The 25,587-nt window shown below is 49.2% G+C and overlaps 1 protein-coding gene across 1 annotated transcript in view; it reads right to left on the bottom strand.

Moving 5' to 3' along the window:
- Nucleotides 1–25,587, bottom strand: part of LOC135913835 (mitogen-activated protein kinase kinase kinase 7-like) — a 129,449-nt gene that overhangs the window by 87,361 nt on the left and 16,501 nt on the right. The window contains exon 4 of the mRNA XM_065446526.1: nucleotides 20,788–20,833. Within this exon, the coding sequence (XP_065302598.1) occupies nucleotides 20,788–20,833 (46 nt within the window). The remainder of the gene's footprint in view (nucleotides 1–20,787; nucleotides 20,834–25,587) is intronic.

The raw sequence follows: 25,587 nt of genomic DNA, 5'->3' as shown, positions 1-25,587 counted from the left end.
GTATGTGAAAGGGACTGAGGAAGTGAAGCACTGCCTCACTGACCGTGATCAACCACAATAGAGTTGCTAAATAGATCAGACTGGGCTGACTTGTGGATCACACCAACCTTATTGGCAGATGAATAAAGAAGATATGTTAGGTTCAGAACAGTATAGTTGCAGCAATAAAAGTAATAGCAGTAGCAGTAGTAGGATTACAAGTGGTAGTAAGAAACCAATGGTTTCAATCGAAACTACTAGCTCAGAGGTTTGCGGATATCATTTGAAATTATGTACAGTGAAACCAATTTCAGTATAATGAGTCTCGATATAATGAAGTACATATATTTTTATAACTTCTTGTCCATGGTACACCATGTATTTAGAACTTCAATATAACAAACTGTGCTTATAGACGATTTCAATATAATGACATTTAATTACCATCACAAAGGAACACTAAGACAATAAATGGAAACTTCGGCAGACACAGATGGTCAAATGTTTGAATTACAAGCAGCTGCTTGCCAATGCACCTCTCAAATCATGTGCCATGCGATCAAGAGCCTAAGCAGAGTAGCATTGTGTTTCATATAAAGTCCAAGTGCAATAAGATCCTATAGCATCCTGCACACTGAATGCCTTGGGTCCAAGTGAAAGCGTGGGAGGGCGAGCTGAGGAAGGACGGTGGTTTGATGAGTGCCATCTTTCCCTCCGCATGAGGGGAGGTGGCGGCGAGGGAGGGGGGGGGGCAACTTGCCGCATGGTCGTGGTTCTCAGCACAGGCATGCACAGCCCATGCACCCTGTTTTGGAGGTAATGTTTTCCTCTTTTGACGTTAACATTTCTCATCAAGGTGTACTTAACATGCTCCTCTGATTACAAGTAAGATCTGTTGGTCCAGATTGCATTCCCAACACCTTCCTTTGGTGTTATGCGGAACATTTAAGTAAATTTCTTGTAATCTTTCGAGCCTCTCTACATTCCGCAGTACTCCCATTCGATTGGAAAGTAGCATGTTTTCTTCCTACATTAAAAAACAGTGACCCAAGCTCAGTCTTGAATTACTGACTGATTTCCATATTATCCTCTTCTTGTAAATTAATTGAGTACATTGTTGCTCACTACATTAATGATTTCTTAAACGAGCGAGACATTTTATCTTCTTTCCAACATGGCTTCAGGAAGGGGCTCTCGACAGTCACTAAATTAAGCACAGTCATTCACTCATTCATTCTGAGATCATGAACAGCAGGTTGCCATTATCCCTCAAGAGAAAAGTGTATAAAAGCTGTGTCTTACCAGTACTCACGTACGGGGCAGAAACCTGGAGGCTTACAAAAAGGGTTCTACTTAACTTGAGGACGATGCAACGAGCTATGGAAAGAAGAATGATAGGTGTAACATTAAGGGATAAGAAAAGAGCAGATTGGGTGAGGGAAGAAATGCGCATTAATGAGATCTTAGTTGAAATCAAGAAAAAGAAATGGGCATGGGCAGGACATGTAACGAGGAGGGAAGACAACCAATGGTCATTAAGGGTTACGGACTGGATTCCAAGAAAAGGGAAGCTTAGCAGGGGGCGGCAGAATGTTAGGTGGGTGGATCAGATTAAGAAGTTTGCAGGGACAACACGGCCACAATTAGTACATGACCGGGGTAGTTGGAGAAGTATGGGAAAGGCCTTTGCCCTGAAGTGGGCGTAACCAGGCTGATGACGATGATGATTCACTCGGTTGCTCCTGTCCTTAAAAAGGCTGGCCAAGTAGATGTGATATTTTTCGGCTTCCAAAAAGCTTTTGATGTAGCTCCTCATGACAAATTAATTCGTAAATTGGAATTCCTTGGTCTTCCTGGCTTTATCCTGTCCTGGGTTTCTGCTTACTCAACGCTTCGAAAATAGTACGTAGAGATTGATGGGCAGCAGTCTGATTCTCTTTCAGTAATCTCTGACGTGCCTCAAGGCAGCGCACTTGGCCCACTACTATTTCTTATTTATTTTAACAACATAGTTGATGTAATAGAGGCCCCTGTAAATATTCGCCTGTTTGCAGATGACTGTATCATTTTTAACGATTTTAATACAGTTAATGATGAACTATCTGTTCATTTAGCCTTAAATAACATTCTTGAGTGGAGCAACAAGTGGGGAATGAAAATTAACTCTGATAAATATGTGCTTCTACGTATAACAAACAAAAAACTACCCCTGAAGTTTTAATGGAGCAGTGGGAGGCACAGCTCGCCTGCTCCGACCTGGCAGGACAAAAGTCCTTAATTAGTCAGGTCGGGCAGGCCGCAGAGGCCAGTGCGGCCCTGGACTGAGAAGCTCCGACCACCTCTCCTTCAAATCCTTTCCATTTCAAAAAAGTTTCCTATTCTATTGGCCAAGACCCCGTGGCCAAAGTGAGCGAGTAGACATATTTTGGAATTACAATTACAGTGGAATCTCGTTGATACGATTCTCACGGGCACCGAAAATAAAAACGTATTATCCAAAACGGACTCCAAAAGATCGCGAATAATACATACTTGGCACAGAACTTGCTTTTATGTCAATCTCTGCGCCGTCATCTCCATTTTCCTCAGTATCGCCATTTCCTCAGTATAAAACCGGAAACGGTTTTATACGACAGGCCATGCCGTGTTTTAAAACGATGGAGCCACCCGCCCGAAGCTTTAAAATCTTCGATGCCCAACGAGAGTGCTATCTCATCAGCTCTCTCGCGAACAACTGTCCCGTCCACGTTCACGCCCGCCGCCCTTACTTCCCTGAACCATGCCAGAAGAACCTCTTCCATCTTGCCATGCTGGGCACCCCTTGTTTGCTTCACGCCGGCGCCGAAGACTTGAATGTTCTTCTGAATTTTTTCTCGCTTGCCGACGATCGTGTTCAGCGTGGAGACAGGCAAACAAAGTTCACGTGCCAGGTCGACACGTTTCTTCTGAGGATTTTCGTCGACTTTTGCTAGGACGTCAAGTTCTTCTTTCAGCGATAACGCTTTACGCTTTCTAGACATGGTGAAGCGCACGGGTGAAACGCGGCACCAAAACAGAAGAAACGATAAGGGCGAAGTGCAAGCTGAACGTTCGAAACACCAAAATGGCAAAGAGAAATGGCAAGCACAAAGCCAACAAAGCCTACAGCATCGTCAATGCATGCGCCAATCACTGCTTCTTGGTCACGTGATTTTACCGTGAGTACTATGTCTTAGGATAGATGGCGCTAAAAACCTTCGGTGCGTTTGGTGTGCGAGCTTGCGAAAATTGCTCCCAGAGGCCGCCACACTGCTGCAGGCGCTGTGCAGAAGCACGGCCGGACTCTAGCCGAGCCGAGCCAGGCCAAGCCTCGAGCATACAAAGCGCGCGTCGCCGCGTCTTTAGTCCGCCGTGCCTGTCGTTTCGCTCGATGTTAATTTCAGTAGCTCTGCCCACCCGCTTCAAAGGACTGGCTCTGATGTTATCATCATACAGAAGACGTTTCCGGGATCGTATTATCCAAACCGACGTGGAAATACGATCGTATTAGCCGTACAAAAATGCATTTACCTCTATAGGGCATCGGCCGGGAACGAAAAAAAAAACGTATTATGCCGAAAAACGTATTTAGCCGAATCGTATCAACGAGATTTCACTGTACTAAGAACCTAAATTGGAATAGCCACATTGCTGCTACCGCCTCTTCTGCTTTCAGAAAGCTGTGTCTACTTTACCATATGCTTAACATGCATCCCATGAAGTAAAATTATTAGCCTATACCACTTTTATTCGACCCAAATTGGAATATCCATGAGTTATTTGGGACCCGTTTACCAAACTCAACATTAACGCCCTTGAAGGGATACAGAGAAGAGCCATACATTTTATTTTTTCCAAATACGGCCAAGAAGACTTTATAACCAAATTAGTGTGGACAAATGGTTTTCACACCCTTCAAACGAGGTGAAAAATAACACACCTGAAGTTCCTTTACTTCTTCATAAACCGTAAGTTTTCTTTAGATCCTAGCCCATACATGACTCTTTCTGCATCCAGGAAAACCCGTCATTCCCACCCCCGCGCTCTCTCCCGTTACGTTGCCTGGACAAACCTCTTCAAATTTTCTTTCTTTCCTCGAACTATAGAAAAATGGAACCTCATCCCTTTCCATCATCTGAACTCCCCTGAATCAATTCAGAGTCATCTTATTAGTATTTCCTAAGTAACGTTGCTGTTTTGTGCTATATTGTTTCATTTCCTAAGTTTTATATTTTGCAATTCTGCCTTTTGCATGCATATTTTTTATGTGTTACCTTGCCCCTCCTGCTTGGCCCACATGGCCTGCAGTAGCATGTAAATAAAATAATCTGCCGCGCGTGCAAAGAGCGGGTGTGCCGAGATGGCGTGGCATCATGTGCAGTCTTTCAGCGCTTTTGGTACAGGAGGTTGCGTAATTTCGAGTTTCAGTAATGCATTGAAGCGAGAGGCAGATGAAGCATTTGTTACCCGCTGTCATGCTTTTCGTGATAGCATCATCCCACTGTGAACGACACTGTCAGCAATGGGGGCAGAGTGGACATGAAAGCGTGGTTGGCTTCGCTTTGTTTTGCAGATATAAAGATAATGTCAACACGGCATCATACCTCATCTTTTGTCGCCAAAGCTAAGATAAAACAAAATGAATTTTTTTCTCATTCAAATTTGCTTTTTCCGATTTCCTGATAATTCGCATAATTTTGCAGCCGCTGTAAGAAATATCCATTGGCAACTGTGCTTATCTGCATACAAGGTCAAATTTCAAGGTTACGAAATTTCGATTTAATGAACGAATTGCCAATTTTACCGAATTCATTTGTAGGGTCTTTAATGTACCCTGGGAACAACAACACAGTAGTGTAAAACAATCAAAAGGGCATTTACTGCACTTCACCCATAAGGTCGCCTTCACCCAAAAAGATTACGCACTAGTGACGCCTGCCGCAGAAAGGATGTTCTCCATCTGCTGCAAAGGTTTGCGAGTGGTGGCACTGGCTAACACTCTCTTGGTTAGTTCTAGTAGTAGAACATAAACGCTCCAGAAAGTGGATGGGAAAATGGCGCCGCAATAGCTCAATTGGCAAGAGCATCGCACGCGCAATGCGAAGACATGGGATCGTTCCCCACCTGCGGCTAATTGTTTTTTCATCTATTTTCATTTCCATTAATTTATAATTTCTTGAATTCAATTAGCAAGTACAAGTAACTTCCTCTATTTTGTCTTTGGAGTCTTTTTTTGGGGGGGGGCTTCTTTTGATATGGTTAATCAAAATCAGGCCCCTTGATTGCCTTTCTTTTCATTCATTACATAACAAGGGTCTTGAATCTGGCAACAGTGATGCCTACAGGTAGCATGTGAGGGTTTGTTGATCAGTCACCTACACCCCAATTGATCACGTAGTCATGACGCCTGCGGAAGAGAAGATGTTCCATATATGCCGCCAAGGTTTGTGAGTGGTGGCACTGGCTAACAATGCCAGGATTAGTTCTAGTAGCAAAATATAATTACCCCAGAAAGTGGAAAAGAAAACGGTGCAGCAGTAGCTCAATTAGAGCACTGCACACATAATGCGAAGACGTGGGATCATTCCCCCCTCTGCGGCCAGTTGTTTTTTTTTTATCCATTTTCATTTCCATTACCTTATAATTTTTTGAATTCAACTAGTAAGTACAAGTAATTTCCCCTATGTTGTCCTTGGTGTCTTTGTGTGTTGTCTTCTTATGATATAATATACAAGCCAAGGCATTCATTTCGGCATCACCACTGCCATTCATTTCCTTTTTGCAACAGTTTTGGAGTCACCCAAGCAATACGCCGGCAGAGTTCGTGCCACGCTCTCCAACCATAATTCCTCTTAGTTCGCACCCTCTAATGCGGCATGGCCATGCCCTCAAAGCAAGACGCTTAAATCGTCACAGCATCATAGTGGCCCCTCTTCACTTTAAATACGCTTGGCTGCATAACATATCTGTATTGCGGCGATGCTGACTTCAGAAAACTGACACTGTCCAATGCTTAGACTATTGCCCTTAAAGGGAAGCTGAAAGGTTTTCCAGAAAAAATGAGTGAACATCTGTACATAATGGTTCTCAACCCTCCGAATTCGAATATCGTATCGAAATTGAGCGAAAGAAAGCGCAAATATATTTTATTTCGACGAAAAGTGCAGCAGCGGACACGCCCAGCTCGCGCGTCTCGTTTCCGCCTGTGATTGCTCGGTGCGCCTCGTGACGTCAACTCTAGTAACCGACCGCTGCCGCTACACATGAAGCGCAGTGCCAGGTAGTTTGGTGCTGTTTTTCTGAGACGGCAATGGAAAATTTAGAGAGACTGCATTTTTCTGAGGAGTTCGGCGTTACTCCCTACCTGTACGAGCCGATTGCGAAGAGCCGGCCTCTCGAAGAAGCAAACGATGCTGGTGCGAGCAGTGCTTTCAACGCGATCGAAAGCAAAGTCTTGGGATCTCCACGTGTTGAAAATGCTCTTTGGTGAGTATGTTTTTTGCAAAGCGATCTAGTGATCTCGCCGATCTTTCGCCGATCTAGTGAGCTCGTTTCCGGTCAAACAACTGTAGTGTTGTGTTCCTGCATGCCTCCTCATGGAACGTAAGCGGGGATGCGATCGTCGGCATTTGTGCGCTGTCCAAAGCTGTCGGCAATCTACAAAGACGGTTTAAATGCGTGAAAAGCTTCCCGGTTCATGCAGTACGTGTAGTGACCTTCGTCTGTTGACTACCACTCACGTTGATTACCACTCACGTTGACTACCACGCACGTTGACTACCACTCTACATACACGCAGACGCACCAAGAAAGGAATGCAGGGTCGATCGAAGCAGATTACGATGGCACGCACGCAGAAACAAGCGCGGTCAGGCACGATCGCGGACGCTGCGAAGGAACGAAACAGTAGAGTTGACGTCACAACACCGCGGTTTCCGGTCTCCGCTCCGCTCGCTCACTCAACGAGGGGTGGAGCTACAGCACAATTTCAGCCGACGATTACGTCGCTCCTAATTGAAAAACAAAACCCCAAATTTTACCTACATGGTTTATAAGGTTCCCACATCCGTGTATGAGCATCTTATTGAATTCGACAGACTCTTCAGCTTCCCTTTAAAGTCCATGCTTATTCGCCTGTTTTACTCGTAATTTAATATACTGATCTTCGGCTATATAGAATTATTTAGCAATCACCTGATTTTTCGATATAAGAAGGTTTGACTGTAATGGAGAATGCAGAAGTACTAAGCTCGGCTATAGTGAAGTGTGTGAAAACAGTGGGATGTAAAGTAATTGCACCGGTGTTACGCCTAAAAATGCCTTGTGCTTCCCACAAAGTGACCACTTGACCAATGCGTGCCTAGACAATGATGGAGGCCGACGCCGACTGTTGATGGGGTGGCTTGTACTGGGTGTGGCATGGTATTTGAGAACAAAGTTACACCCACACGCAAACAGACACAGATACTTGTTACAGATAATTTATGACTATTTAACATTGTGTACAGGTGGCCGACCATGCAATGAATGTCATCATTCAGTGAAATCGCCGAGAGGAACAATCACAGACTCCACATGCTGCCAAACCCGACCGCAGGGTTTGACGAGGTGTGTCTTCGGAACATTTGCCATTGCATCAGCAACAGCTCCCCTGAGAGCCTCAAGGGTGTTGTGTGGGTGCCTATTGGACTCCCTCTCAACTATGCCCCATAGGTAGTAGTCCACTGGGTTCAATTCTGGGAAGCTGGGAGGCCACATGTTTGGAGTAATGTGGTCTTGAAGGTTTTCGGTCATCCATGCTTGCATGGTATGGGCTGTGTGGGATGGTGCAGAGTCTTGCTGGAAAACATATAGCCTCTCACATGCTACAGCCGCAATCCAGGGCTTCACAACCGTGTTCAATACCTCAGTGTAAGCAACAGCGTTAACTCTGGAACCTTGGAGAAAAAATGTGGAGGCATCACGTCTCCTTCACTGCTCACAACACCCAGGACCATCAGTGATGCTGGAAATTTTGTGCGCATGACAGTTGGAACATCTTCGGGGCCTTTGCACAGCCACCGATCATTTTAACAGTTCAGCTTCTAGTCCTGGACAAAGTATTTTTTATAGAAGAAAAACCACCACATTCCAGGCTCCTCTGGGTGTTTCAGTTTTGTCAGGAGATGCTTAGCTCTGGTCAGGTGGTTCTCCTTGGTTTTCTCAAACAAGAACTGTCCTCTCAACATAGCATAAGACTTGTAGCAAAGGTCCTCATGAACCACACGTCTGACAGTGGCCTCGTCAACCTCCACCTCCTTGGCGAAGTCTCTTATCGACTTGCCAGGGTCTTCATCAATGATACTTTGGATGCGATTAATGAATTCTGGTGTCCTAAGAGTGTAAGAACGCTGACAATATCGTTTCCTTTCTGAAACAGCGGCTACATCACCCTTGGCTGCCTCCAGTTCTTTCCGAACTTTGAACACGAATGATCGGGCAACCTTCAAGAATGCTGCGATCTCTGAATCAGGTTGTCCTGCAGCCAAGGATATGATAACTTCATGCCTCTTCATTTGCTGAGTTAGCTGAAGTTCTGCCATGGTTACCTGCAGCAAAAAGGCATTTGCAGCTATTATGTACCTAGAGGATGTGGGTCATGAAATGTGTGTTCTCAAGTACCTTCCGTACACCACATGTTCGAGGTGACAGCGACTGCTGCATTCTGTGGATGCAGCAATGACCCTCAAAGCCAGGCTTCTCAGCTCACTGCAAGCTGACCGTCACAGAGAGCCCACTAATTGATGCATGGTGCCAACGTCGAGAACTTCCATGGGAACAGTGCCGGCTTCAGTTCACCAATTTCGACATCACTGTGGCATAGGCAGGTTCGAAGGTTGAACATCAGAGGCGGAGTCCGGAAAGTTTTTGGGACCACGAATGGAGTTTTGTGAACCGTACGAACCCTCTGACTGGCCAAAACATGGACATCAATTTCCCTTGTTTAGTTACCTAGGGAAAACAAATGTTTTAAAAGAGGACATTTTTGGTGCAGTGATGTGTGTGCTGACCTGACCTGTGTGTGCTTAGACATATTGGCAGCGAGGAGTTACGGAGTCGCCATCTAGCGGAAGCGTCTCGCTGGCGTAGTATGAGGGATCACGCGGCGCGCTCCTCATAGGTTTTGCTGTCAGCGCTCACTGAAAATACCACGCGCGAACTCTCGCGGACATTTCTGTAAGTACCTTCGAAACGAGAAAAGTTTTTTACTGTCTAAATAATAATCTTGGGCAAACTGAAAGCACACAATCGTTTACAGACGCTACCTTTTACCGAATACGTTGTGGGGATCGCACGCGCATCCCGATATCTCCGGAGCGGCCACGCGGTTATCACGCGATAATCACGTGCTCGCTCGCGGAGGGCAGCGGGGAGAGGGCACCTTCGTCGCTCCCGCTGCTCTTCGCGCCTGGCCGCGACGCTGCAGCCAAGGCACCCCGTTCCCTCCTTTCCCTTTCTTGGAACCGGGGAGACTTCCCTCTCCGCCGCTCGGGGAGCAGCGCTGTTCCCCCGACGCATCTTTGTCTCACGGTAGAAGAGCTTGCGAACGGCCGCATCTCAAATCAGCCGCTGAGACCACCGCACGCCGTCCCCCCTGTTGCGCCCGGCCTTTGTGTGCGACTCACCGCCCCAGGGCCCGAGCGCGGATCCACTTGGGTGAGCTGTACTCTTATCAGCCTCTTTTGTGGTTTCCACATTGTGCGGTTTGTGTTTCACTCCAGACGTGCGGAATGCTCCGCCGCTGCGGTTGTGTTTTGTGTTGTATTTGTGTGTGTTGTGGCTGTTGCTGTCTGTTGGAATCTCTGTACTCTAAGGTGAATAAACACCTTAGGTCGAGACTCACCCTGTCCCCCACTGGCCTGAACCCGCCGTGGTCGCAACTCACTGCGAACCGCGGGTTAGGGGTCACAGCTCTGACTGCTAGGGCTGCTGCGAAAGTGCTAGGGAGCGACTGCCGCTCCGTCGGCGCTGTGCGATCCAGAGAAGGGTCAGGTGCGCACGCGCGAGCCTGAGTAATACCCCTATATTTGGCGCCCAACGTGGGGCCAGAGGTGTGACAGGTTGAGTCTGTTTGTGTGAGTGACTGCCACTGCACGAACGAACCATGGCAGCATACGGGGCTGATTTACAGCCGTTGTATACGCTGTCGCAGGTTGCTACCAACAGGCAACAATTCGAAGCGGCGGTAACTGCTACCGCTCAGTCATGCCCTGCGGCGAACACTAGCCCTGGGAATTTGATAAGCTTCGAAGAGGGTAGCGCGACACATGAGGCGCTCTCTCCGGCAGGATGTACCCTTGAAGGCGTGAGGCACATTACGCCGAACCCTTCACCAGTGTTTGCGGAGAGCATGGAGCCACTGCGGCATACTTGCTCGACGCGTTCTGCTCCTGTGCCAGGCATTACTGGCCAGAGCGAGCCTCAACATGCGCTGTTGCAGGATGCGATGCGCTTGATTGAGAGGTTGACAGGTGCCGTGCAGAATACTCTGCTGACATCTGCCGCCGCTGCTAGACCGAGAGTGAGGGTGGACTTACCCACCTACAGCGGGTATCATGATTCAGTTAGCGTCAACGAATACCTCGATCGCGTGCTGACTTACCAGCGCGCAACGGGGCTCTCCGATGACGAGATGCTGGAACGCGTCGTACCAGTGTCGTTAACTGATCACGCTGCCCGCTGGTTCCGGCTTACTGGCTACCGGTCTAGCACGCTGGCTGAGTTCCGAGCGGGATTACGCGAGGAATTCCTGCCCGCAGATTACGAGCGTCGTCTGCGGCGCGAGTTGGAGCTACGTACTCAGCATCCGGACGAATCCTTGCTCGAGTACGTCAGGGCGATGGACGAACTTTATCGTACCGCTGACCCTACCGCTCCGAACTGCGATAAGGTGGACAGAGTCACACGACAAGCTCATCCCACCTTCGCAGCGTACCTAAGAGGCAGCAAGTTCAGGGATTTGGATGAGCTGGCCTCGGAGGCAAAGCGCATACAGGCGGACATACTCGCCTCGCGCTCATACCGACCTCCACCCCCAGCGTCGAGGGCACTTGAGCCGCGATGCGCGTGGAACGGGGACACTTTTCGCACTCGTTCCGGTGGAGATGGTGTGGTTGCTTTCAGTGACGGACAACTGAGAAACGGTTGGGGCTTATCTGACCGGGCTCTCGATCCATACACTTATGCCATGCGTGCAGCATGCGCTGCCGATGGCCGAGGTATGCAGAATCGTGGTCGATATGCCGGCTCGATGATGCGAGAGCAGAGCGTGCCTGCAAGGGAGCAGTCGATAGAGAGGAACAATGGTCAAACGGCGCGAGGCACTGGACGCCAAGCCCGTCAAAGGCCGGCTCTCCTCTGTTATCGGTGCAACCAGCCGGGGCACTTCGCCCGGGATTGCAGACAGCCTGCGAACCGAGAGCACGCGCTTTCGGGAAACGAGCGGAGCCGCCGGTGAGCAGTGCTGCATGGCCGGCGGCGGTTACAGCGGTGCGAAGTGAGACACACGAACTCCTTGCCCCGCTGGCTTGTCGTTTTGGATTGCCCAGCGACACGCCAGTCCCGCTCATAGAGGTTATAGTCGCCCGGCGCAGGTTTTTTGCGCTGTTAGACACAGGAGCGAGCGCTTCACTATTTGGCGACGCGGTGTGTGAACATCTCCGTCGGAACGCTATCCGACTGAGAGAGAGTAATGTGACCTTCCGACTGGCCAGCGGCACGGCACACGTGAGCTGTGCTGCTAGGCTTGTGGTGCGGTGGGAGAAACGAGTGAGGCGCCAGCGCCTAGCTCACCTTCCCGGCCTGTCGGTTCCTATAATTCTTGGTAGAGACTTCCTCGCCAAGACGGGCATTGTTATTGACGTCTGCAACGGAGGATATAGGGAGCGAGCATGTGGCACCCTGAAACCTTTCGTTTCATTTCAAAAAGCGTCAGAGACAACTTCGTTCGATGATGCTTCGCGCGCAGACCGACCAAACGATTGCCCGAAAAGGTCCCTCAGAACGGTTGTGGCCGGGTCGAAATGCCGTCCGGCCAACCGCGCTGAGAAAAGAGGCGCGGAGGGGAACTGCTCCCCTCCCGCAAAGCCCATAACCCCCGCTGCGGTGGCAGACTGTGCCGCAGTGAGGGGCAAACGATACCACCCGCTGCTGGACGACTCAAGCAGTTTGTCGGGGGAAGAAAAGGCTCGCCTCTCAGCGCTTCTGACTGAATATGATGCCGTATTCACAGAGCAGCCTCGTTGCACTACGCTATACAGGCACAAAATTGAGACAGGCGACGCCTCCCCGTGGAAGTGTAATCCTTGGCCGGTGAGTTTGGCTAAGAGGAAAGCACTAGACAGCGCTCTGGACGAACTGCTCAATACAGGCGTTGTTGAAAGATCGGACAGCCCATGGGGTTTTCCTGTGGTGTTGGTTCCTAAAAAGGATGGGACGCCCCGCCTTTGTGTTGACTATCGCCGCCTGAACGAGGTGACACGCAAGGACGCATATCCGCTTCCTAGCATTCCCTCGATCGTATCCAACGTTGGCAGAGCGAAGTACTTCACTACGCTCGATGCAAGCAGAGGATACTTTCAGGTGGAGGTAGATCCCAGTGACCGAGAGAAGACTGCCTTCACGTGTCACAGGGGACTTTTCCAGTTTACACGTATGCCATTCGGACTTGTCGGTGCGCCTGCGACTTACCAGCGCCTGATGGACCGTGTCTTGGGTGACGCAAGGTGGCACCACGCTCTTGCTTACCTGGACGATGTTGTGGTATACTCGCGTACCTTTGATGGGCACTTACGCCATCTCAGGGACGTGTTGGAGCGTCTGAGGTCTGCGGGGATAACGCTAAACCCGACCAAGACCCAGATTGCGGCAACCAGAGTAACGCTACTGGGGTTTAAACTGGATAACGGACGCCTTCTACCGTGTGATGACAAGGTTCAGGCATTATTGAACTACCCGTCACCGGAAGACATAGGCGGACTGAGACGATTTTTGGGGCTGGCGAATTTCTATCGACAGTTCATCCCAAACTGCGCTGCACTGCAAGCCCCCTTGACAATGCTGTTGAGGAAAGGTGAGCCGTGGAGGTGGGGTCCCGAGCAAGAGGAGGCACTGCGCAACCTCGTAAACGCGCTCGTGGAAACCACCGAGTTAAGGCTACCTGATTTGAACAAAGAATTTGTCATTCATACGGACGCCAGCGACCTTGGCCTAGGAGCGGTTTTGCTCCAACAGCACGAAGGTAGTTTGCGCCCGGTAGCTTTTGCCAGCTGCTCTTTGACTCCCGCAGAGAAAAATTACTCCGTGACAGAAAAGGAATGTCTGGCGATCATTTTCGCTCTCAAAAAGTTTGACTACTATATTGATGAAGTCCCATTCATAATTGAGACCGATCATATGGCATTAACTTGGCTTAGGCGCTTAGGAGAGCCGAGCGGCCGGCTTGCGCGATGGGCACTTCTCCTGCAGCGATACGATTTTACCGTTCGCTACAGGAGAGGAAAGAACAACGTTGTGGCGGACGCACTTTCGCGCGCGCCCGTTGACTGTGAGAAGAGTGATATTACTACTCAACTCACCTCGCCCGAAACTGAGCTTGAGAGCGGTCTAACCGCTGCGACGATTGAGGTTGTCAGGAGGGGTAATATTAATACCCATCGTGACCCCTCAGTGACTCAGCCTAAGAGCAGAGTAACTGCTACAATGCTCGACGGCGCTGGTCCCGAAGGAAGGGCGGATGAACCCCCTTCTCAGGACGAAAGCGTGAACCACTCAGACGGCGTCAGTTCAGTGGGGAGCGTATTCGGCAGAAAGGAGCTGTTAGAGGCACAGCGGGAGGATCCATTTTGTAAGAAAGTGTTTGAGGGGCTCCGGGAGCCCGGCGGCGCGGCCGCGGCGCACATGGACGCAGCTGGTATTGCTGTGGGTGCGCGGCGCTCCGAAACAGCTGGTAATGCTGTGAGCGCGTTGGATTCCTACCTGCTAGGAATCCAATGGCGGAAATCTGCTAGGACGGCGTCCTGCTGAGATACATTCCCGCGGAGAAGGATACACACGAGTCCTTCAAAGCGGTGATTCCACGCACGCTGAGAGGAGCACTTTTACACTACTTTCACGATACGTGCCTGGCCGGGCATGCAAGTGGCCCTAAGACTTATCTAAAGTTGTGCCGCTTTGCTACCTGGCCTGGAATGAAGCGGGATGTGATGCGCTACGCCCGCTCTTGTAACGTGTGCCAACGCGTGAAGCCGCGTGGTGGACGCCCACCCGGGCTCATGCAGCCGATCAATAGCCGAACACCGTGGCAAATTGCGGCACGTGACGTCATGGGGCCTTACCCCAGGACACCGAGCGGGAACCGATTCCTTCTCGTAGTCACAGACCATTTCAGCAAGTGGGTGGAACTGTTCCCCCTACGGAAGCTGACGGCATGCGTGATCATGGGAAAGCTGATCGAGGTGTTTACACGATCTGGCTATCCTGAGCAGCTGATAACGGACAATGCGTCCTACTTCACTGCCAAACTCTTCGTGGACTCTTGTGCAGCTCTCGGCATTAAGCACAGGAGAACAACCACGTACCATGCCCAGGCGAATCCCACTGAGCGTGTGAACCGCAACATCAAGCACATGCTAGTTGCATTTGCGGGGACGCACAATGAGTGGGACGCTTGTCTTCCTGAAATTGGATTTGCTATCAGGTCGACAGTGAATCGATCGACTGGGTATACACCCGCCACCCTCAACCTTGGGAGGGAGCTGTTGAATCCGGTAGAACTTACTCTACAGGAACGATGCAGCACGGAACTGGTTGTTTCGTCGGCACGCGCTGATTATGCGACTGGGCTGCGCGCGAAGGTAACGGAGGCTTTACGAAAAGCGCGACGGAACCTGAGCACTGCACGTGCCGAGCAGAAAGCGCAGTACGACCGCTCTCATCGGGAAGTTCACTACAAAGTGGGCGACCTGGTGTTGAGACGGAATCACGTCCTGAGCGACGCCAGTAAGAAATTCTCAGCTTCTCTGGCGCCAAAATGGGCAGGACCGTACCGGGTGCGAGAGACTGTCTCTTCGCTCGTGTACAGGCTGGCGGACTTGAAGCTAAGACCGATCAGCCGACCGGTGCATGTCTGCGATCTCAAACCCTACTATGACAGAGGGAACGAGTGGCCCGAGGAGAATGCTCTCCCGCGCCCGCAGGCAGCGGCATCGGGTGGCACGGCTCGACGTTCGAGCCCGGTGCGGCATTATAACTTGCGATCTCGGCAGAACTAACTCTGTCCGGTTCGCGGAGGCTATTTTATTGTGCACGATATCGGACGGAATGCTCCTCCGATGTCTAGCATGCAGGCTTCCAGAGCGAGCACGCGCTTTCTCTTTGGAAGAAGCGAGAGGGGCTAACAGAATTGTCGCAGCAGCAGACCGCCCGTCGGGAGCCGTGAAACAACCACCAAGCAAAAAGGAAAGACCATCTCCACTGCCGGTGGGGACGAGCAGGCCGCAAGCAGTCAGCAGAACAGTGCAGGCAACAGGCGGCGAGAAAACATCCTCCGGCGGCTAACAGCGAGGTGACAGGTGCAGCGGACGACTTCCGGTCCGGAATGGTCGCAGCGGCGCAGAATTCGCCGAACCGCACCGCACAGCTCCGCGACCAAGTTGCAAGCCCCGCAATCAAGCATCCAGCCTCAAGGCCGAGCGTACACTTCTCCCGCAAGGACAGAGTGGACCCCTGCTGCGCAGCGAGGTGCAAGCCATCGGCGGGGCGGGTCGGCGCGCCTTTGCCGATCTTGCGTGCCGACACCCGCGAGGGTGCGCCAATACCAGAGGACAACGAACCCCGGGAACACCAAAAGACAGCTGTCCTGCGCCATCTCGAGGCTGGTTCGGGGATCGCGTCAGCGTAATCGAGGCAGCCGAGAAAAATCCAGGGACCCTTTCGCCACCACGGACCCGGCACGTCCGACTGGGCAGGTGACGCCGCCGAGACGCAAGGTGACCCGGACCCAGCAGCCTTCTTGCCTCCTGCTGCGTCCCGTTACTGCCAAGCTGCTCCGTGGCATCGTTCAATGTTCCGGCCTGGCTCGCGACCACCTACACGGCGACAACGACTGTCTGCGGCTAAAGCTGCTCCCTCACCAACATGGACTCAAACCGTGTTGCTGTCGGAGTAGCATGTCCCTCTCGCAGGAAAGCCTCAGGTGACGGCGGCCTCTTAGTGGCTAAAGGGTTATTTTAAGGAGGGGGGGATGTGGGGATCGCACGCGCATCCCGATATCTCCGGAGCGGCCACGCGGTTATCACGCGATAATCACGTGCTCGCTCGCGGAGGGCAGCGGGGAGAGGGCACCTTCGTTGCTCCCGTTGCTCTTCGCGCCTGGCCGTGACGCTGCAGCCAGGGCACCCCGTTCCCTCCTTTCCCTTTCTTGGAACCGGGGAGACTTCCCTCTCCGCCGCTCGGGGAGCAGCGCTGTTCCCCCGACGCATCTTTGTCTCACGGTAGAAGAGCTTGCGAACGGCCGCATCTCAAATCAGCCGCTGAGACCGCCGCACGCCGTCCCCCCTGTTGCGCCCGGCCTTTGTGTGCGACTCACCGCCCCAGGGCCCGAGCGCGGATCCACTTGGGTGAGCTGAACTCTTATCAGCCTCTTTTGTGGTTCCCACATTGTGCGGTTTGTGTTTCACTCCAGACGTGCGGAATGCTCCGCCGCTGCGGTTGTGTTTTGTGTTGTATTTGTGTGTGTTGTGGCTGTTGCTGTCTGTTGGAATCTCTGTACTCTAAGGTGAATAAACACCTTAGGTCGAGACTCACCCTGTCCCCCACTGGCCTGAACCCGCCGTGGTCGCAACTCACTGCGAACCGCGGGTTAGGGGTCACAGCTCTGACTGCTAGGGCTGCTGCGAAAGTGCTAGGGAGCGACTGCCGCTCCGTCGGCGCTGTGCGATCCAGAGAAGGGTCAGGTGCGCACGCGCGAGCCTGAGTAATACCCCTATAACGTACAGTGAACACCACTGCGCGCGGACGCCGCGATGGAGTCTCCCGAACCAGCTTCTTGCGTGAAAGGTAGGTAAACGCTGAGAGCAAGCTATGTGAAATATGTTCTTATAGTGTTTGTATAACTAAATGGAGCGTAATAGAACGAAGCCTCAATGCAGCGATCGTGTAGATTCGCAGCGACCAACTGCGCGTCTGCATGCTTGTCCGCGCACTGTTTCACGTTCTCCGCGCGCGCGTTTTTGCACCGTGCCATGAGCTTTAGGCCGCAGAATATGAGCATTTGACAGTATGCAAGCAACCATTGTTGCGTTGGTGCTATCAGAGCTGTTCAAAAATAACTTCACTGTAGAGACTTCGACGCCTACGGGGACTGTGATGTGCCGTCGCGACAATTCAATCTTTTTTTTTTCTTCTAAGTTATTTGACCTTTCAATATTATTTCTCGAGTTGCGTCGCACTGCATGTTTATCGGTGTTCTCAGCGTGCCATTTCCCGCTGCTCTTTTTTTTTGTAATCCAGTGCATTAATTCATAACGCAAACATGACCATATGCCATGCTTTTCTTTAATGTGCTTCTTACCGTTGCCTTTCCACTCCACTGAACTTGCCAGTATCTATAGCATCGACAAGTTCATAGACCAAACCGTCATGACATTAGTCGGGCAGCGGGCTCGGGCGAGCGTCTCAGTGCGCGTTTTCCGAACATCGCAGACCCGGCGCCGTAGCAGAAATCTTCCTCGCGTCTGTGCTTGCTGCATACCCGAGTTGTGGCCGATGACTGTTTGCCGGTTTTATGTTTCGCGAGCCAAGCTTCACGCAGCTTCTTGTCCTGCGGCTACGTGTGAATAAGGCTGACACCGGCCTCCGTTGCGTGCGTTCGGCCCTGCGGCACCGAGCAGTAGCCTACCCTGTTGCGCGCCTTCAAAGGCAGCCACTACCTATTTACAACGCTTTCAAGCGTTGTAAAGGAGACACTCGAAGCGGGAAAATTTCGCCACTAAATGAGGACCGCAGCGTACGAGGGAATTTAAACTCGTTTTCAGCTCGCGTCGGCGCTCCCGAAGCAGCCGACGCGGCCGCTATGTCCACGTGATCCCTCCTAGCACGTCACGCCGATGGTAGCGCCAGCTTTTCCAGTGGTGGAGCTCGAGGCCAATAGTGAGCTCAGACATTTAAAGTGCTCCAATATGAAGTGTGCTCCCATATTTGGATTTGTCTAAAAAAGTTGACTTATCATCCCAACCCTGAGAAAGTGATGTCCAGCGAAGCTGTTGAAAGCCACCACTACAACTGCCGAGAGGGGCACGCAATGATTTATTGCTTTACAGTAATGGTAGTACAGTTGAGCCCACTTATAACGAACCTGAGCGTCACGCAGAATTCATTCATTGTATCCAGAAGTTCGTGATATGTGGGCCACACACAAAAATTGACATTAATCAAGACAAACACTTATTGAGAAAAAAAAAAACGGTGATCGTTGTCGGCCTCTTCAGAGCACATCCAATGACGGCGGTTTCAAGCTTGTTCAAAGCTGCGATGTGTTTGTCACCCAAGGCCTTAAAATACACAAGATTTCTAAGTGCCTCAATATGGCTCACTGCTGTGGTCGCGCTTACAGGTGCTGGCTCCGATGGATCACTGTCATCGTCCAATGCTTCGGCATCGCTTGGTGCCCGCACTTCCCGGATGGTGGTCTCATCGCAAAACGACTCCGCAACGTCAGCAGTGTCGTCTACATCAACAAAATCTTGCCAATCAAGATCGCAGCTGGCCAGGTTAGCGTCAACAACGCGTCGCCACAAGTCGTCGTCAGGCTGGCTTTGTTGTGTGTCTTCAATGCCTGTTTCAGGTGTGTCGGCAAAGCCGGCCTTGCGAAAACAATTTCGGATGCAATCGGGTGACACTTCCATCCAGCTTTGAACATTTCGACCGCCGAGTACAGCAAGAACTGCAGAGGCACATTGACAGCAGGACACCAGTAGGAAACAATGCCAACAACGCTAGCATAACCAGCACAACCACAAGCAAGAAAAAGATAGTCGCGCAGTCATGTGAGGTGTGGCGGAGTGGCATTATGGGGGGGGGGGGGGGGACAGAAGAGGGGGTACGAAAGCATGTGATCATGTGCTACGTTGTTAATTGATGGAAAACTTCACCGCTGCGCTGACGTCGACGATGGCGAGTGGGGTCCCGTGGCGAATGAGCTGTCACTTTCGGGCTTCCCTTCGACTTGTGTGTTCATGTGGCTCATGCGTGCTGGGCCAGCATTTTTTTTTTTTCTCTCTTTTTTTTTAGTTTTTGCGGCGATCCCCTCGCCGCATCGCAGCTCCTTTCTGCCTCCGATGAGACGCCGCGGGAAAGCCGATTCTCAGAGCGTGCACAGCACAGAGTCGGCGGCTCTCACCACGTGGAAAGTGGTCCGCGATACCAAGGCATTCGCTGTAGCCGATCAGCTAGGCTCACGGGCGTTCGTTGTAGCTGAGACCGAGCGCCATAGCCTTAATGTATATTTTGACGGTCACGCCGGACTTGTTCGTGATAAGCGAGCGTTCGTCTTAAGTGGGGCCGTTTTAAGTGGGCTCGACTGTAATCGCAATTTAGAGTAATAGTAGTAACGGGAGTAAATGTAACTTTTACAGCATGCTGCCTCGGGTCATGTTGCTGTTTATTTTTTCTTTTGCCATTCCTAGGGAGTCTTAACTATGCACTGCCTACCCATAGCGGTGCTTCAACAACAATGAAACCAGTTGCAAGGCTGATTCTTTTATATACCAAAGGCTAGTGACGTCACACCCCACGTCGCAAGCTGCCATCGCTGCAGCAGCTTGCGCAACAGTAATCTGTACTGGGAAACGTATGCGGGGAGCAATACATGCTTTGCATTGTTATCAGGAGCGCCTTATCATCAATTATGTGGTTCGGAAGCTTGCTTTGTGCTTTCTCTTATTGAAATGAATGCCGTTACTTATGCTGTGTACATGATTCCAAAGAATGCATGCACTTTTCACTTCACTTTGCTGAGTGCTTGTGAAGCCTGCTTCACCACCACCGTGGGTTGACCCGGTATTGCATTACTCAGGGATCAGCCTACATTTTTGCCCATGGAGATGGACACGAAAAATGACGACCAACAAGAGGCTAACAGCTTTGCTGTAGTATATGTCAAATAAACCCGTTTCTTGTTTCCTTAAACCTCCCGACCTCATCTTCTCACCAAATACAACTCTCAGCAATAAAAACAAACAATGTTGTGGACCCACTTAGCTTAATGGGACGCCCTGGTATAGTGCAGGCCAGTTACCATCTTTTAGACGTCCAAGCAACGTAGGCTAATGTAATGCCTGTGTCCAAACCCCGAATTCCAGCACCGGATCACGACACGAGATAAATTGAAATACTTTCAAAACCTTGAGTAGGTTTCGGGCAGTGGCAGGACTTCTGAAGGTTGCGAGAACTCCCTTACACAGCTTCGTTGCCTTTTCCTTTATGTACGAATTTCTCAGACTGGTATACATCTGAGAAGGTTTTCTTTTTCTTTTTCACACTTTTTTTAAACACAGCTAAAGCTATTGTGAAGGAGGCATGTTGATAAGAAAGTCGGGGAGGGAGTAATCATCCCGAATGTTGGCATAAAGTTTGATTTGATTTGATCCCGCTTTTCAAACACTGAGTCAGAGAGTTTTGATATTTAAACCCCATAAAGAACACTGAACAGTGCCTGGAGAGCTTCCTGCCAAGATGGCAAGTCACACTCACCATTGTACAGGGATCCGCCTTCTGCATACTCCATGACTAGGCACACCTGCAAGAGCAAGGCAGAGGTTTAGCTGAGCTGGTTTTTTCAAATACTACATAGACAGAAATGAAAGGCAGCCTTAAATTCAAGTTTCTTGATGGGCCTCGTGGCCCTTTCTGTTGCCATGGCTGCTGATTACTTTCAAATTTTTAGTGATTCGGTGATCAAGCTTCAAAACCTGCCAATTTTTTGGTGTCGCCAAGAAAAGCAATTACAAAATCAATTTCATTTTCAATGTTTTCAGCTACTTTCTTCAAGTACAGTAGAACCTTGTTGATACCATCCTATTACATACGATTTCCCGGTGCCAACGTTTGTAATCGAGAACACAAAAAATGAGACAATTAAGTTATGCATATTTCTTAATGGTTCATACGTTCCCAGAAAACATATTTCAGCCCCAACATTCAGTACATCACCAAACTGTGATCGTATGTTACGTTTTCCAGCCACCAGAACCTATATACATAAGAAAAGGCACAAGGCGCGCATGATCGGGAACAGCCGCTGCCCACCACATCAGCTTCCCCGCAATATTTGCCCACCCGTCTCCCATGAAACCGCCAGTGTGCAGTCAGTTTCTTATTCTGGTACAAGCAAACCTCCTCCCAGGTGGCCGCATGCTGCCTTCACAGCTATTGTTGCTAACCCTATAGCGATAAGCACCTTCACCAATCTATTACAGGGTAAATTATGGGGTTTTACATGCCTAAACCACTTTCTGATTATGAGGCACGCCTTAGTGGAGGACTCCGGAAATTTCAACCGCCTGGGGATCTGTAACGGGCACCTAAATCTAAGTACACGGGTGTTTTCGCATTTCGCCTCCATCGAAATGCGGCCGCCACGGCCGAGATTCGATCCCGCGACCTCGTGCTCAGCAGCCCAACACTATAGCCACTGAGCAACCACGGCGGGTCAATCTATTACAGGGTGAATCCAGATACGAACGAACAGGTGGTCCTGGTCACCATTTCCAATTTTGATTAAATGTACTTTAGGTACAGGTTTTAGGCCAAGAACAGTGATTCTGAACATAGTTCTGAGAAAAAAAAATTTTGTTCGGCTGAAAAAAGAATGGACAAATTTCGGCCGTCAAAAGCACTATACGACCAGTTCTGCGATTTCTGAAATTTGAGCGTGCATAAAGAAACAATGGTGCACTTCTCGATCACAATATCTTTTTTCTCACGAAGAACTAGTGCAGTGCTACCTTATGAATATTTTATTACAGTTGGCTATGGAAGGAATATTGAGAAATAAAATAACAAACATGGTAAACGAACCGAAATACCTGTTATTCAGGATGTTATTGCTCTAGACTAAATAAAGCGAGGATAATAAAACTTGGTGCACATGAACTTGGAAGTTTTCACATTCTTTCAAAATAATTTTCGTTGCTTTGTCAAGCACAGTTATATTTAAAATAGCACTTAAACATGAGTGGTTTGCCAAAAACATAAACATTTGAAAACAGTTTTCTTAAAAAGGCCATTCTTAATTTTTTTGAAAATCCCTCTGACTTAAGTCAAGGACGCTGTCTACCACTGTGCATAAAAAAAATGTTACATTATTTGAATACCCAACAAGTTACAATGCATCAAATGTGACTGCACTTAGCCTAGTGGCCGCACCACTGATATTGTGCTGCCAGTCGCACACAGGTTGTTCAAAAATAATTGTACTCGACATACAAGCACTCAAACAATAAAAATATGAAAAGAGAAAAGAAATGCGCCACCGGGTTGCATGGTGCCTCAAGCGCTCAGCAATCTTTAGCAAGCGATCTGTGGCGGCGGGCGCCTGCGGTGGCAAGCGCTTAAGTTTTATCAGTGCCGCTTTGATTGTAAGCGGAGTCCGTTTTGCGTGACACTGAAGTTCTGAGAGTGAATGAAATAAGGAGCCTAGAAAGTGAAAGGCGAAAGCTGTCAGGGGGTCCACAACGTATATTACATTAGGTCTGCCGGTAGTTTGTTGGAGGACACCTCCAGCGCATGACGCACGTTTCATCCTCCACTGTGATGGCCTAAGCCACAAAGTATAGCGTGAAACATGTGGTGTGTGCTATCTTCAGAGACACAACAAGAAAATTTTGTATCAGTGAAACTGTTGTAGCACAAAGGACTTGGACATTGTTCAAATAAGGGAACACATGCCTGAAACAAGTGTTCCTGTCAGCAAAACAGATTACTCCGCGGGAACTATGTCAATCGCTTCAAGGCACTGACCGCAGATTCTTCAACCTCCCTGGCTCTTTATCACACGCTGACACATGAGGCTGCATCGACACTAGTTGAAACATCTGGAAATGAGATTTCATCTGAGTCTGAGGAAGCACCTACATCATAGGAAGTGTTCGTTACAAAACAAGTGGCCGTTGAAGACCTCAACAGGTATGTGCATTGCCCAGTAGTTTCACCACTAAAACCTCCACATTTGATTAAAAGAAAACATAGCAGCTCATATGCCAAGCGAAAGGAAGGAGAAATTGCGCATGCTCTCAAGAAGTGACTTAGGTCCAGTTTATCAGCAGCATATGACACAGAAAGCCAGCCTGTGACATCGACAGAAAGCTGCAATACCTATTCAGACTGGCTGAACAACTTAAAGCAAGCCTTCGAATCTTCAGAGTTGTTCAGCGAGCGTTGTCATCTTTTAATTTTGCTGCCAAAGTCGCTTGAGTCAAAGGGATACAGCATGTCATTCCAGCAGCGATGTGCTACATGATCCATAAATCCAGAATATACAAAGAAAGTCACGGTGTGTCATCCGGCCCTGACCCTTACACAAGAAAAAGGGTAGACCAGAAAGATCTCGAAGCAGCACTGGACTATTACACTGAAGATGAGTTTAATTGTAGCCAACCAAGCCCAAATAAGAAGGATGTGGTTTGTGTTAAACTAAATGGCAAGAAATAATTTATTGCAAAATGTGTAATGACATGCTCTATATGTCAAACTTACCGCACGTTTAAGGAAGCTCACCCTGACAATGCAATCGGTCGGACTAGGTTCTACTCCTCGTGAACGAAATGGCTCATGCCTAAGCCGACACAGCAAACAGGTGTCTGTGTTTATTGTGCCGACATAAAATTGGCAGTATGTGCGCTGGAAAAGGTCAGAAGAAAAGTCCCGAAGACTTTCGCGATTTTTTCCCGTGCAGTCCCTTTTCCTTTAAGTGTGAGCTTGGAGAGTGTCCAGTGTGTCCGACAGTCGGAGCTCTCCCATTGACTGACCTTAAAATTCCTGAAGATGAAGAAATATTATATGCGGCTTGAGAGAAAGGTGACTTGATAAAGAAAGAGTCAACCCCGAGTGTATTCTTGGAGTACCTTCAGACATGCCTAAAGAAATGGACAAGCCACAACTACATCAGGCGCATTCAAGACAAAGCAATCAGTACAGAAAAGAAGTCTATGCAGAAAGCAAGTGTTCTGCATTTCAATTTTTTAGAGAACTGGACAGTCACGTTACCAAACGAAATTCAGTCTCATCACTGGAGTAAAGGTCAAGTCGCCATATTTACCTGTGTGGCCACGACCCAGAAAGGGGCACACAGTTTTGCTGTCGTAAGCAATGAAATGTGCCATGACTCGGCTCATGCATGCTAAGCCGTGGCTAAGGTGCACGAATGGCTTGAAGAGCACATCGCAGTGTACGCTCATATTACTTATCTTGGTGACGGTGCTTCTGCTCATCTCAAGAACAAATTTCAAATTCATGAATTGAAAAACAACTGTTATGCATCGGCGAAGTGATTATTTTGCACTACTGGACACGGGGAAAGTGCCTGAGATGGAATCAGAGGCATTGCAAAGCACAAGGGGACGCTACACAACCTTCGAAATCCCACCTCATCTGGCATCAACTCTGCTTCAAATACAGTGCAAGTTCTGACCCCTGAGCTACCAAAGGTTGCGTTAATTTACATTCCAAGAGCTGACATAGAATCTTTTGGGTGATTGAAAGCAAAAGAATGGGTTGCGGTTCCTTCAATGCCTGGTATCCAGTCATGGCATATGTGGGACTGAAAGCGGACCCGTAACTCCGAACTGCAGTTGTTCATGGCAAGGACAGTTGCTTCGGATAAGCAACTTCTTCAGCAGTGAAATCGAACGTCGCATGCTCTTGAAAAGGTGCGAGACCAGATTAATAAAATATAACCCCCATGGCAACAGTACCGTCAGCCTTCTGCCTCGGCCACATTGGCATACAACACGTGCAATTGTGCAGTTAAAAAAGGTTGTAACCCACACAGAACAGCATCACTTGTTGGCAGCGTTATATCTGAACAATGAATATTACGTTGAATGAGTTCTTGCATAGTTCAACAAATGAGAACGCACGAAATCCACGTTATGGCCAGTAGACTGAGTACAGTCACATTTGACGCATTGTAACTTGTTCGGTACTGAAATACTGCAACATTTTTTACGCACAGTGGTAGACGTCTTTGACTTCAACCAGAGTGATTTTCAAAAAGATTAGAAATGGCCTTTTTCAGAAAACTATTTTCAAATTTTGATGTTCTTGGCAAACCACTTATGTTTAAGTGCTCTTTTTAAGTATAACTGTGCTTGGCAAAGCAATGAAAATTAGGAAAAGTGTTTTCGGCGGCCGAAATTTGCGCCCTTTTTTTCAGGCGAACAAAATTTTTTTCCACAAAACTATGTTCAGAATCATTGTGCTGGGCCCAATACCTGCAACTAAAGTAAGTTTCATTAAAATCGGGAATGGTGACCAGGACCACCTGTTCGTTCT

The sequence above is a fragment of the Dermacentor albipictus genome, chromosome 5, assembly GCF_038994185.2.
Source record: "Dermacentor albipictus isolate Rhodes 1998 colony chromosome 5, USDA_Dalb.pri_finalv2, whole genome shotgun sequence".
In the NCBI taxonomy this organism is placed as follows: Eukaryota; Metazoa; Arthropoda; class Arachnida; order Ixodida; family Ixodidae; genus Dermacentor; species Dermacentor albipictus.
This window is presented reverse-complemented; position numbering and strand designations above follow the sequence as displayed.